The 13,180-nt window shown below is 40.1% G+C and overlaps 8 protein-coding genes and 1 non-coding gene across 9 annotated transcripts; 6 read left to right on the top strand and 3 right to left on the bottom strand.

The window, feature by feature from the left end:
• Positions 1-326: 326 nt before the first annotated feature.
• SJAG_04174 (40S ribosomal protein S21) lies at positions 327-645 on the bottom strand (the record flags this gene model as incomplete). The annotated part of the gene is made up of 2 exons (XM_002175257.1): positions 327-540; positions 596-645. 2 exons carry the CDS (start codon positions 643-645, stop codon positions 327-329), a joined length of 264 nt encoding a protein of 87 aa, XP_002175293.1.
• A 486-nt stretch (positions 646-1,131) lies between these two features.
• SJAG_04175 (elongator complex subunit Iki1) lies at positions 1,132-2,081 on the top strand (the record flags this gene model as incomplete). The annotated part of the gene is made up of 2 exons (XM_002175258.1): positions 1,132-1,683; positions 1,788-2,081. The coding sequence occupies 2 exons, from the start codon at positions 1,132-1,134 to the stop codon at positions 2,079-2,081; spliced, it is 846 nt and encodes a 281-aa protein (XP_002175294.1).
• Positions 2,082-2,178: 97 nt separating this feature from the next.
• SJAG_04176 (60S ribosomal protein L10) lies at positions 2,179-3,004 on the bottom strand. Its single transcript, XM_002175259.2, has one exon. The coding sequence runs from the start codon at positions 2,938-2,940 to the stop codon at positions 2,278-2,280; it is 663 nt and encodes a 220-aa protein (XP_002175295.1). The 5' UTR covers positions 2,941-3,004; the 3' UTR covers positions 2,179-2,277.
• A 114-nt stretch (positions 3,005-3,118) lies between these two features.
• On the top strand, positions 3,119-4,581 carry SJAG_04177 (kinetochore protein Sim4). The gene is made up of 3 exons (XM_002175260.2): positions 3,119-3,559; positions 3,612-4,085; positions 4,134-4,581. Exons 1-3 carry the CDS (start codon positions 3,419-3,421, stop codon positions 4,284-4,286), a joined length of 768 nt encoding a protein of 255 aa, XP_002175296.1. The 5' UTR covers positions 3,119-3,418; the 3' UTR covers positions 4,287-4,581.
• SJAG_16204 lies at positions 3,262-3,333 on the top strand. Its single transcript has one exon. It is a non-coding gene; the product is annotated as a tRNA-Gln (tRNA).
• Positions 4,582-4,821: 240 nt separating the features above from the next.
• Positions 4,822-6,484, top strand: SJAG_04178 (serine palmitoyltransferase complex subunit; the record flags this gene model as incomplete). The annotated part of the gene is made up of 4 exons (XM_002175261.2): positions 4,822-4,914; positions 4,944-5,170; positions 5,269-6,259; positions 6,305-6,484. 4 exons carry the CDS (start codon positions 4,822-4,824, stop codon positions 6,482-6,484), a joined length of 1,491 nt encoding a protein of 496 aa, XP_002175297.2.
• A 1,382-nt stretch (positions 6,485-7,866) lies between these two features.
• SJAG_04179 (NatA N-acetyltransferase complex subunit) lies at positions 7,867-10,258 on the top strand. The gene is made up of 2 exons (XM_002175262.2): positions 7,867-9,903; positions 9,940-10,258. Exons 1-2 carry the CDS (start codon positions 7,902-7,904, stop codon positions 9,993-9,995), a joined length of 2,058 nt encoding a protein of 685 aa, XP_002175298.2. The 5' UTR covers positions 7,867-7,901; the 3' UTR covers positions 9,996-10,258.
• SJAG_04180 (fungal protein) lies at positions 10,045-11,073 on the bottom strand (the record flags this gene model as incomplete). Its single annotated transcript, XM_002175263.1, has 1 exon — positions 10,045-11,073. The coding sequence occupies one exon, from the start codon at positions 11,071-11,073 to the stop codon at positions 10,045-10,047; it is 1,029 nt and encodes a 342-aa protein (XP_002175299.1).
• On the top strand, positions 10,872-13,149 carry SJAG_04181 (tRNA (guanine-N2-)-methyltransferase catalytic subunit Trm11). Its single transcript, XM_002175264.2, has 6 exons — positions 10,872-11,428; positions 11,472-12,042; positions 12,083-12,247; positions 12,298-12,579; positions 12,640-12,749; positions 12,789-13,149. Exons 1-6 carry the CDS (start codon positions 11,318-11,320, stop codon positions 12,810-12,812), a joined length of 1,263 nt encoding a protein of 420 aa, XP_002175300.2. The 5' UTR covers positions 10,872-11,317; the 3' UTR covers positions 12,813-13,149.
• The last annotated feature ends 31 nt before the right edge of the window (positions 13,150-13,180 follow it).

The following is a 13,180-nucleotide window of genomic DNA, read 5'->3' as shown; positions in this document are numbered from 1 at the left end:
TCTGCCAAACCTTGGTTTTTTGGGATTATTACGGTGATTGTACTTGTTTAGTTCAATTGTGTACCCCACAATGGATGGTCTGCATTCGCGTGCCTATTCAGAATCAACTTTACACTTACTCTGTGTCAATTCGATACTAATACGTGTCCCCGACTCTCATTCAAAATCACTGCAAACCACACTTCATCGGAACGAAAAAGGAACTCAAACACCAGCGACACAACCCTCTCTCTTGCACACACATCACACCCCATCCACCACTCGCATTTACAACACCTTGAAGCATTAATTTTGAACCTTTTCAAAGGCAAACAGCCAATCTATTCTTAGCGCTGGTAAGACCAGACACCCTCCAAGAGACCATCTTGAGTGGTAAGGCGGTTGATGCAGTCATCAGACTCACCCTTTCCACGAACGAAGCCGCAGATGGCGTAGGTGCTGTTTTGGCCGGGAATTTGGCGACCCTCAGCGTCAACGGCACAAACGTTGATTTGGACCGAAGCGTGATCCTTAGCTTGGATGAGGCGGTTAGTGGCAGAGCTGGACGCAATCGTTAGTAATTGGACTCGATCTGACCGGTAACGTCAATACTTACCACTTGCGAGGGACGTAAAGGTCGACCAATTGTCCAGCTTCGTTTTCCATGTTTGAAAAAGTTGGGTTGTAGGTTGAATTCCAACATTTTTGTCTTACACCGAAAATACAGTCACAACCCTACCCTGGAATGCACACCAACACCAAAAGCAGCAATGCCACAAACTCTACACTACAGCTCGTTAGAAAGCGTTATACACCAGTAAGGCGGTCGTACGGGGTGCAACGAGAGTCTCCACCAGTGCTCGTGAGTGCTAGGTAGCAGCATGGCCAAGGAAAACGGTAGAGCCACGCGTTCTGCCAGAATAGAGCACCTTACTGCAGAATTGCAACCCTCGTGAAGGAGAGGAGGAGATATTTGGCAAGTTCTGCGTGCAACTAAAAAAAATTGGGCTCATAAAAGTGTTTCTTTTGGGAGATTTTTTCATCGTTTTTACTTGTTTATTCCGTACTGTATTTTGTACAAAAAATCACAGGGTTATACGTCGTTTTTTTTAGGAATTTCTGTGCATTTTTATCCTATTATTTGACACAATCATGAGTACTTCATTGTACCAAAAAATCATCCGGGATGGATCCCCACTCGTTATCGTCAAGGATTCGAGTCAACAAACTGCGAGACCCGTATTGGACCAAATGGTGGATACTGCTTTGCAGCGAAAAATTCGAGTGATCTATGTTTCGTACGAAACATTGCAGCAAGATGCACCAAAGAACGTGGACAATTTCTTGTACGCTAGTTCGTGGGACGGCTTCATGCCTCTTCGACAAATTGCTGAGAAAATTGAGGAGTTCTGTCACAAGGATGCACAACATCTTGTAGTCATTGACTGCATTAATCACCTCCTCAACACATCCGTTTCGAGCTTCTCTGTCTTTTTTGGAACAGTCCTTAGTTTCGGAAACATTTCTATTCTTACTACGTTCCATACGGATGTGCAATTGGAGTCGTACCCTTCGCACCTTGCGAATTGCGAAACGTTTTTAGGTTTTACCGCTACTACCATCATGACCCTGAAAAGTGAGGAGCACGCTCGGGTAGAGCATGAAGCACGCATGCGCAGCGTACCTAGTCCTCTCGAAATGGATGTAAGGAGCTTGGCAACATTGCTTCTCTTGGTTGCAATTCTCCAAACGGAATTATAATTAGCATTGATCACAGAAAACGCAGTGGTCGGAAGCTTTATGAACAGGTCATTCTGAAGAATGGTCAGATACAACCTTATTCTGGCATCCACGTTAATGTTCAAAATACCACTCCTGCAAACGTTTTAGACGAATTGAGTGTGCCTTTCAATCTGTCCTTGTCGGATAAACAGCGCAACGACCGCGAAACTGTTTTCCTACCACACTATGCTCAAGTTGCAACGGCTGACGACAACGCAGTTCCTGTGCTACAAGCTAACGGAGGCGCCATTATATACCAAGCAGACGAGGCAGACGATTTTGATGAAGAAGAAGATGCCGATGAGGACCTCTTACTGTAATAATAAAATCAATGGAGACGCTACACGGCAAGGGTAATCCACAATACTACAAGAACTTTAACCAACACTACAGAACAGACATTCCAAAAAGCATTCACTAAACAGACTCCACGCCTATAAACTCAACACGCCGCCTGCAGTCTCTCTTCACCACACACAAATGTATACTCTCAATTTTCAACTTGATTGAACTAGACTAAGCAGTGAAAGTAGCCTCAGGGAAGTTGCGGAGGTTGTTCTCGATGTGACCGTGCTTGGTCAAGAACTTAGCATAGCAACCGTCGGGAATGATCTCACCACGGCTACGCTTCTCGATGTACTCTTGACGGCTGTATTGAGAGAAACCCCACTTCTTGGAAACAATGATCTTTTGTTGACCAGGGAACTTGTATTGAGAACGGCGGAGAGCCTCAATAGCGATGGCACGGCCAGAGTCCTTGGTACGAACAGACATCAAAATTTGGCCAATGTTGACACGGGCAACCAAACCGTTGGGCTTACCGTAAGCACCACGCATACCAGTTTGAAGTCTATCGGCACCGGCACAAGAAAGCATCTTGTTGATACGGACGACGTGGAAGGGATGGGCACGGACACGGAGATGGAAACTGTCCTTACCACCCATCTTCACAAGGTACTTGTTGGCGCAAATACGGGCAGCCTCAAGAGCCTCGGAAGACAACTGCTCGTACTCGTTAGAAACGAGGTGAATGCAGAGGGGGAACTCGTCGACACCAGCCTTCTTACGACCAAGATCGAAGATACGAATCTTGGGGTCAGGAACGGCACGGTTGTAACGTGACTTGGGGTAAGGCTTGTTCTTGCAGTAACGGTAGCAACGAGCAGGTCTACGAGCCATGGTAAAAGTTTGTGGTTGGTGTACGGAGGAAGCTGTGGAGCTGTGTCAACGGCTCTTGTTGTATTTCAAAAAACAGTCACAAATTGTTAGCCGACATACGCGAGTAAGCGAACTGCGGACTGTCACGAAGCGAGACCACTATTGGTTGAGAATAACGTAAGCATCAGTCAGCAAACCTGTGGCAAGAGGAGACAAAAGTGTTTATACACCCATGTTATAATGCAGAAGGAGACCAAACAACGTTTCATGTTTTCCTTAATTATTTAACTGAAAAGTTTTGCTTAATATGTAAGGGTCTTTAACATTTTATTAAACAGTAGGGGTTGTATGGTGTAACGGTTAGCACGCGAGGTTCTGATTCTCGAGACCTGGGTTCGACTCCCAGTACGACCTTTGCGAACATTCGTTCGTTGTCATCTTTTTACTGACAGTTGAAGTTTTTGCATTTGTATGGACAGCATTGGGTTAGCTTATTGGAATGAATAAGGAACTCATTGCACAAACTGTTCAATTGCTTGGTCGGAAAAGTCTTGACTTAGTTCCTGATAATTATTTACAAGGGCTTGATCGGACGGCAGAAAATATATCAAAAAAAATAAAGCAATTGCAATCACAGGAGGTAAGTTTCTTGGGGCGTTTCTGAAATAGACATAAACCTAATAGCAGTGTAGGTTTCTCGCGAAGAAGCTCTGTCTGCTTATGTCGGATTGGCCTCAGATTGGCCTTTGAGGCTCCTGCTCACCAAACGGCTCCTAGACACGAATGTATCGGAATTACAGGAACAGGCGAAGCGTGATAAGAATGAAGTTCATTCTCTCGAAGTTGTCACTCACTGTTTAGGAGAACAGGTTGCATTGGCAAAAGATCTCCATCATCATTTGTCGCTACGTTCCCAAGAACTTGGAGCAATGCAACGTGCAGGAAGCAAGAGATCGGCATCTCGTCGATGGAATGACAAGATTAAAAAGCTTACCGACAATTACGAGAAGACATTTGTTTTCCTTGACGAGTTTCTCGACAAACATATAACCGATATCCTTCAATCATTCCATGCCGACACCCAACCCTCTGCACAGCGAACATTAGAAGGTTTTGTACAACGGGAAGGAAGCACTTCATCAGAACAGATGAAAGAAGTACTAGAGGTACTGTCCGGTTGTCGTCATTGATTGTTGGTGCTAACGAAATTACAGGCCTTAATGAATTGCTCTTTAGAAGCAAACTCGTCGTATACAATTGTTGCTGATCCACAAATAAGAAGTTTCCTTCTGCAATCGGGATTGTGTTGGGCAGATCCCAATGATGCTTCGCGTTTACGTCTGCAAGAGTTCGCTGCTGAACTGTAGCTTAATTCAGCCCAGTGGATATCTAATTGTAGATGTCATTACCCAATTGATATGTGCTACCATCATTTTATTGAATTTTCCTATACTTTACTCCATCAATTCACTCTATTACACACTTTTACTCTCGTTACAAGCGCCAAAAAAAACGGCGGATGACCAAATAAACACTGCTTTAGAAACGCTTTACATTCATCGCTCCTTTACTCATCATACGCTAGTTAATTATACCAATCCTGTTCATCCTAGGTATCAGTAATAAGGCTATGTGTTTCACTATACTCCCTGCTTACGCTTGGTGGAGTGTTCTTCCGTAGGGAAACCGCCTCACGCTTTACTCGTTACGGACGAGCAGCCAGAGAGCGTCGCTATCATTTTAGAATTTAACTACACCACGCTAAACTCGGTAATTTCAACGTCCAAGGGAACTTGCCCAGAACCACCAAGTCACTAATACAATCCTCATTGTTTCGTCAAGTGCACTGCAAGAAGGGTCTTGAACAGTCGTTTGTCAGTAAACTCTGAGTTGGCATTCACGATGAGTAACACCTCCGCTTCCCTTATGGAGGACGTTTACGCCTACTTCAATCAAACCGTGATTTTTTTTGGAAATGTCTCGACGTATTGCCAGGTTCTGTCCTCATTAAGCAGTACATCAAGTCGTCATACCAAAATGACCCCATCCGTACCTTCGTTGAGTTTCTTTTGCTTCTTTTCGCTGCCTACTATGTTCTTCGCAAACCAAGAACTTCCCCCGATAATAACTACATTGATTTGACAGAGAAGGAAATCGACGAGCTTGTGGATGATTGGCAACCCGAGCCCTTGGTCTCTCCTCTGACGGACCAAGAGCAATTCGAACTTGAATCTATTCCTATCTTGGACTCGTAAGTCTGATCTGAAGCATAAGCATCGCCAGTTAGCGATACGGCTTTTCAAGTGCTTTTCGTGAATTTTTATGTCGTGACTAACATCGTGTTTATAGTGTTCGTTTGCAAACAAAGTTGAGCGATGGTCGCCCCGTGATTAACTATGCTTCTTATAACTTTCTTAACTTCGCCGAGGATCCTGCGATTAACAAGAGTGTCGTTGAGGCTCTGCGTCAATGCGGTCTTGGTGCTTGCGGTCCTCCGGGCTTTTATGGTAACCAAGATAAGCATTTGAAACTTGAGCAGGATATTGCACGGTTTATTGGTGTCCAAGGTTCCATCGTATACGCACAAGCTTTCCAGACTATTTCTTCCGTTATCCCTGCATTTTTGAAGCGTGGTGATCTTCTTGTCGTTGACGATAATGCCAACTTTGCCATTCAAAAGGGTGTCCAAATTTCCCGTTCATCCATTCGGTTTTTTAAGCATAACGACATGAAGGACTTGGAGCGTGTTCTTAACGAGATTGTCACCGAGGCTGCTGCTGCTCGTAAGCCTTTGACTCGTCGTTTCATTGTCACGGAGGGCATTTCTGAGAAGCTTGGTGACATGGTTGATTTGCCTAAATTGATCATGTTAAAGAAGAAGTACAAGTTCCGCCTTATTCTTGATGAAACTTGGTCTTTTGGAACGTGTGGAAGATCTGGTCGTGGTATCACTGAGCATTATGGAATTGACCCTAATGAAGTCGACATGATTATCGGCTCTTTGAGTAACAGCATTGCTGCTGGTGGTGGTTTCTGTGCTGGTTCTTTAATGGTGACGAATCACCAACGTCTTTCTGGTCTTGCTTTTATTTTCAGTGCTTCTCTTCCTTCCTCGCTCGCAGTGGCCGGTTATGAGGCTATTGCGCGTTTGGAAGAGAGTGGAGATAAGATTATGAATGCTTTGCGTGACAGATGTGCTCGTTTCCATGCCTGTATGTATAAGAGTAAGTGGCTCGAGTCTCCCAGCCATATTGAATCACCATCTATCCACCTTCGCCTTCGTGACCAGACTATTCCTCACAATGAGCAACATCGCATTCTTCAACAAATTATAGAGAAGGTTTGTACACCGAGTTTTGTTTCCAATTTACTAACTTCATGCCAGTGCAAAGATGACGGCTTTTTATTGTCGCGTTCGAAAACTGTGGAGAAGTTGGACAAGGTTAAACTTCCTCCCTCTATTCGTGTTTGTGTTTCCACTGGACACGCTAATGAGTCAGTTGAGAGCCTCGCTCTGGCAATTAAAAAACACGCTGATGAGGTAATGTCCTCAAATGAATCATAAACATCTTATAATGTTGTTAAAGTTATGTTCAACTTCATACCCTATCTGTGAACAACTCCTCTTAATTATATTCCGATGGGGGTGTTAACACTCATTAGCTCCGTTTACTGAAGCATAACGGCATTTCCATTTGTTGCGTGTAATTGAAGCAGTTCGCCTGTTTTCAGCGATACATTGGGTTTTTGGATGACTTCAGAAGGCTAATTTATTCTACAATAGTGGAAGTTTATATTGCGGTCTATACTTTGTGCTGACAATTCTGCTTTAAAGGGAGAGTGGGTAGCAAATCATGAACACGCTTTTGTTCATTGAGGAAACTTAGAATCATGAATCTACTGAGTATCAATAACAAAATTTGCATTAGCGAATGAGTAATGAATTTCCGTGATTATACGGTGACAAGTGTAGCAGCACTAAAATGACTTTCCGCAGTGTAAGTTATTTAGGTCATGGGTTTCATTGGCTTAATGAAGTATTAGGCCTTCTCGTTAAGGAAGTCAGCTACCTTGATCAGTGTAGATATTGTTGAGAAATAAGTGTTAAAGTGTTTAAGGTCTTGGTAAGATGTGTTAACATTTAGATGTTTATTAATTTAAGTCATTTTTATTTTTATATGAAACCATAAGATACAAAAATCGCTACTGATTATTTGTAACAATAATATATTAAGTAGCACTGTTCTGAGGATAAATAACCTATCTCTACCTCCTGTAATGTAATTTATTGAGCAAAATACCCTTCTTTTACTTAGAATAAGTAGATAGTACTGCGGGTTTAAAATTCAGTTTAATAATGAATCAGTATGGAAATTCGAAGAGTTTGTGTTCGATTAAGTTGCTTATATTTTCGTATCCGTTGTTTTTTACGACGAATTGACAAACAACGCAGTTATTTTTTATTAACTATGTACAAACTATTCAGGAATTGCTTTGAAGGAAACTTGGGAGAAGTTAGCCTTAAGCAGAGTAGGTCTTGAAGATTCTGTTTAAAAAGAAACAAATAGAACCCAGTCTTGTAAAGGAACAACATCTTTGTGTATAAAAAACTATTCAACTTTGCCTATGGAACATGTCCTTAGATACGCAATCCTAACAAGGGAGATCAAAAGTGATAACATTTGTTGCCCTAAATATTATAGCTTTATCCAAAGTTTGTTAATATGTATACATCGTAAGGGATAACTTAATTATATTTGTAATCAACTATATTTTGTACTCTCTAATATATTCTCTTGCTACATGATCCGAAACTTTAATCTCGAACGTTTAAAAAATATCAAATAATCATTATTCATTTTATTTTATTTTTGTTTTATATTTATTTATTCTTTTAATAATTTTATTTATTATTAATTTTTTTTTTTTTTTTTTTTGGATTTTTAATTCGGCCATTGTTACCATATGTTGAGAAAATTAATATGCAAAAATTAAACAAGAAAGATGCCACATTGTTTGACCGTTCTCTTGACCTATTTTCAAAACAAAGGTACCAACAAAGCCTTAAATTAATCCGTTTATTATTAAAGAAAAAACCACAGCATGCGGAGTGTCTTGCTGTGGAAGCTTTGAATTTGGTAAAGCTTAATAATCACGAAGAGGCCTTAACAAAAATGAGCACTGCGATTGAATTGAATGATTCCTCAAAACTTTGTCTTCACGTTGCAGCCATTGTGCACAGGGAAAAAAGAGATTACCAACGTTCGCTTTATTTTTACCAAAAAGCTTTACATAACGCATTAGAGGAAGACTTGGAAAACCTCTTGTATGACAAAACGTTCGTGTTAGCACAGGTTCAAGATTATGCTGAACTGAAAACTACTTGCGCTTCACTTTGTCGACTAAATGCAAAGAATGAAACTTATCACATTGCTTTGGCCCATGCAGCTTATCTTAATCAAGATTACTCGCTTGCAATCCAAACTTTGAAAATGATTTTGAATACGTTTACTATAGAAGAAAGAACGAACGCAAGGGTTCTGACTCTTCTAATTAGTCTATTGCTTCAACTGGGCGATAGTTCTACGGCAGATGCTTATTTAAGTAAGTATGAGCAAATGATTTTGCCAAAGGAAACTCTGTTTCGGCTTCGCGCGATGGTTTTTGAAAGTAAAGGTCTTTATAGAGATGCATTTTATACACGTCTAGTCTTGTTACGAAAAAATCCTAGTTGCAAGACCTACCTTGAAGATTGTATATCGTGCATACAACATGTATTTGACATGTCAAACTTAAAATCGGTAATTCAGTTTTTTGATGTATTGAAGCAAAATTTATCTTCTGAAGCCTTTATGTTTTCTATCCACAGTCTGCAATATCTAACAACGGAGCCGCAAATATTTAAAGAAATTACCATGCAGATTCTCGAAATGGCAAATTCTAGGAATATTATGCTGTTTCCTCTAATCCAAGATTTACTAGAACAACGAAAACAGCTTGTGTGTCTTGTTAAGGATTGTGTTCATGAATATTTGAACAATCTTCAGACTACAAAGATGCACCCTACGAAGTTCCTGAATGCTTTGGTTTTTCAAAGTTGCTGTTACGAAACCGAGGGAGACTTAAATTCCGCCTTGCAAAAAATAGATGAAGCAATATGTCACTCTCCAACGTTACCGGATCTCTATGTACTAAGGGCAAAACTCGTTTTCAAGCTTGGACATCTTGAAAAATCTTTAACAGACCTCTCCATAGCACACGAACTTAATTATGCCGATCAACCAATTGCTATAGAATTAGCGAAGACATTATTAAAATTGGACAAAAATCAAGATGCGTACGAAGTACTTGCACGCTTCACTAAGGATGAGTTTAATGGTGTCATTGGATATTTACGATCTGTTGAGTGCTTATGGTTCTTTGTTGAAGATGGTGAATCTTTAGAAAGACAAGGCATTTATCACACTGCACTCAAACGATTTTACACTGTGCTTGAAATATTGGAAGACCATGATACGGAGAGATTTGAATTATACCCTGAATGTTCAGAAAGACTCCTTTATGAAGAATATGATAGCCTCGTGAATATGTGTAATAAACTTTGGGACTCTGAGGAATATCTTCTAGCCGTAGGAGGAGCCCTCCGGATTTTATTGAAGGTTAATGACACGCCAAATTCAAAATACGGAAAGGATCAGGCGTATTTTGAAAGCTTGTCAGATGCAGAGAAATATACATTCGAAAAAAAATGCTTATCCGATGCTAAAAGAAATTTCGTGACAGAAGAAAAGAGAACTATTCTGAAGGAATCAGGTAATGAGGTCAACAGTTATACAGTGGACAAAGATCATGATGGTACAATGCTTATTCGTTCAAAGCATCCACTTCGGATAGCACTGAGATTTTTGAAAAGGATCAATTGGGAGTCTGTTGATATAAATCACTGTGTCAGAAAACTCGGTACAGCAGTATACGAGCGTTTGGGTACGATTGTTATCTTTGAAACTTTACTAACCATAGGATTCCATCAAAAAGCTGCTTTCTTAGCACCCATGAATAACATAAATAAATTATGACGAGCCAAAACAACATTAATTAAATACTTTATAGTAATCTTTTGTAAGTCTAATGATCCTCTTCCATCTCATCTTCAGAAGTTTCCCATTCTTCTTCAATGGCTTCTTCAATTGCACCACTTTCGTCAACAGAAGGAAGATTCAACGTGTCCAGTACGCTTAAAACTTCCTTTGTATGATTTAGTATTCCCTCATCATCCCAGGCTGTCTTTTCATATGTAGCAAGTGTAATCAAGAAATAAGATCTCGCATCAACCAGCAAACCTTCAATCTCCTCGTGAGGAGCAGAGTTTTCTTGCAACTCTTCTGCTTCAACATAGCAGTTCCAACCGAGTAAGTACCAAGTATCCACAATTTGATCATCCTCCTTTTGAAGAAGCATGAGAAGCTGGTGAGCCTCATCATGCATTCCAATCTCGATCAAAAGTTTAGCAATCGATGTTCGAACAGCGTAAACTGGAAGTTCAACGTCTGGTTCTGCATTAAATATGATATCGATACATTTTTTTAAGGCTGCTTTTGCATCGTCCACACGTTGTTGACTGATGCGCATGGATGCAAAGGTCTGTAAAGCCTCCGCACTTGAAGGATCCATTTTAAGCGCCAAATCCGTAAAGTGTTCGCATTGTTGTTCCGCATCTTCACGCATGCAAAGATCTGTCATAAATAATTCAGCGATACCGCAGTACGCACCGACCAGTTTTTTACGTATTTCTGCAAGTTCATCGGCATTTCCTTGTTGCTTCTGAGCTAAAATTTCGAGTATACTGATTCCCTTGTTATAGAGTTCTAATGATGGTTCACCTTGCTGGCCCATTTGTGCCATCCACAGATACTTCTCATAACCCAGATCTTCGTTATTTGATGACTTAGCAAGACGAATGGACTCTTCGAATGCAGCCTTTGCTTTGTCGAACTCTCCCTGCTCAGCAAAAACCTCACCGAGCAGCTCGTAAGGCCGGCTGTCTTTTTCTGTGCATAATTTTGTTGCTTGTTCAGCTAGACTTAAGGCTTCCGAAACCTCGCTTTGAAGAAGTTTTTCTTTTGCTGCACTCAACAGTACATCCAATTCTGCCATCTTAAGAATAAAAACAAAACTGATGGGCTTTGACTTAGCGCTTGTCAAAGGTGTTGTTCTTGAAACCACCTTAAAAAAAAACACCTTCAACCGAAAAACTAAGTTGGAACCGTTACGGAGCTTGTCCTTTTTTTTTCGACAACCAAATTATTGAGCCGGATTTGGGTATCCTTTCTCTTTTTGATTGACTATTGTTGGTTTTGTTTGAAAAATTAAAACTGTGTGATTCTAAGCAAAAGTTCCAATGAAGTGCTATATACTTCATTTTTCTTCTACCCACAAGGATTTTCATTTACCAGAACTTGAAACTCTTTCAAAAATTGAGAATGTTCCTTTTTCTATAACAGAACGGAGTGTATGGAGAATACTTTTGAAATAATAATGCTAACAATGGCAAGTCCAATCCATTTTGGATCGTGCAAATCGAAGACGATGAAAGCGCAAGAAAGCTAGTGAAACGTTCTATTTTCTGTAAGGGAGTGTACGAATTGTATGGATGTAGCGATACATTGGACAATCTCCATGAGTTGCTAAAGAACATGCAACCAAAACCCTGGGAATTGTACTCGCAAACAACGTATAAGTTTTCCATTGAAAGTTATGGTAAACATCTTACAATGGAGGAGCAACTGAACGTTATAAACCAGTTTGGTTACCTTCATTTGAACGGCAAAGTGAGCATGAAATCTCCGGACTGTATTTTCACTGTATTGGAAGACAATGAGAAAAAGTCTGACAGCAAAGTAAAGGCATATTTCTGTCGTAAGCTTGGTGTTGGTTCACGTGATGCAATTGATAAATTCGATCTCAAGCAAAGACGCTATATTGGTATTACGAGTTTTGAATCTGAGCTTTCTTTAGTTACAGCACAAATGGCCATGGCCGGACCAGCAAAAGTTGTCTATGATCCATTTGTAGGAACTGGTAGTTTCTTGTATACATGCAGCTTTTTTGGTGCTCATACGATCGGTAAGATTCGTTTAGCGGTATTTCTGTAACTAACTCTTAGGTTCTGATATTGACGGTCGTCAAATGCGTGGTAAAAACAGTGTGTCAATTAGGGAGAACATTGCTCAATACAACCTGCAGTCAAGCTTCTTGGATGTTTTTACATCTGATATAACTCATTGTCCTATAAGAGAATCTTTCCTCCTTGACGCCATCGTTTGTGATCGTAAGTAAATTTGTGTTGCTAAATAACGATATTAACACACCTGTTATCAGCTCCTTATGGTGTGCGTGCAGGCGCAAAACGTATTGCTTCAATCCAGAATATTATCAAGGACAAGGACACAAAACCAATTCTTCACCGCTATCCCAAACTTGAGCATTATGAGATCTGCGATCTTGTAAAGGATCTCGTCGATTTTGCGGCAAAAAGACTTGTTGATGAAGGACGACTAGTGCTTTGGTTGCCTACTATTACTGAAGAATACTCTATCGATGATATCCCCAAACATCCAGCTCTTCGACTACTCTATAATAGCGCTCAACACTTTAACCACTGTATGTTTTGAGCTCTTTTTGGTGATTTTTTGACAAAGCCGAACTAACTCAAATTTACAGGGTCAAGAAGACTATTAACGTTTGAACGTCTCCCGAGAGCTACAGTGGTGAAAAACAATATTACTCAAAATTCTGAGCATTTACCAGCTCACTATAAGTTTAGAGAAAAGGTATCTTTTTAGTTTTTAAAATTCAATGCTAACGAACAGTATTTTGGCAATTCTCCTCAATAAAGGGAATAAAGTTTTGAAAATAAAATTTGTACATACTTTAGTATTATTTTATGTATCGTTTACTCTAACAATCTTCATTATTTACGTAGAAACATAAGAATACCAATCTCGTGAAATCAAAATGAAAAATAATGCAATTATCATATAATTTAAGTGCAATAACACATGACTTGGCATACGAGAATGTTAAATTTATGCACTAACCGTTACTAATTCTCGATATTTTTCTGTCATCGTTTCTACTTGCAAGTACTCTCCTATAACAGACCAAGGATTATTGGCAATAACGATTTCCAGAGTTTATTGCATAAGAGGAAAATAATATAAGTTTGACTTCCAAGAATCGTGTCAAACACGTAACTAAATTC

Source organism: Schizosaccharomyces japonicus (assembly GCF_000149845.2).
Source record: "Schizosaccharomyces japonicus yFS275 unplaced genomic scaffold supercont5.2, whole genome shotgun sequence".
In the NCBI taxonomy this organism is placed as follows: domain Eukaryota; kingdom Fungi; phylum Ascomycota; class Schizosaccharomycetes; order Schizosaccharomycetales; family Schizosaccharomycetaceae; genus Schizosaccharomyces; species Schizosaccharomyces japonicus.
Note: the sequence above shows the minus strand (reverse complement) of the source record. Positions and strands in the feature narration are given on the sequence as shown.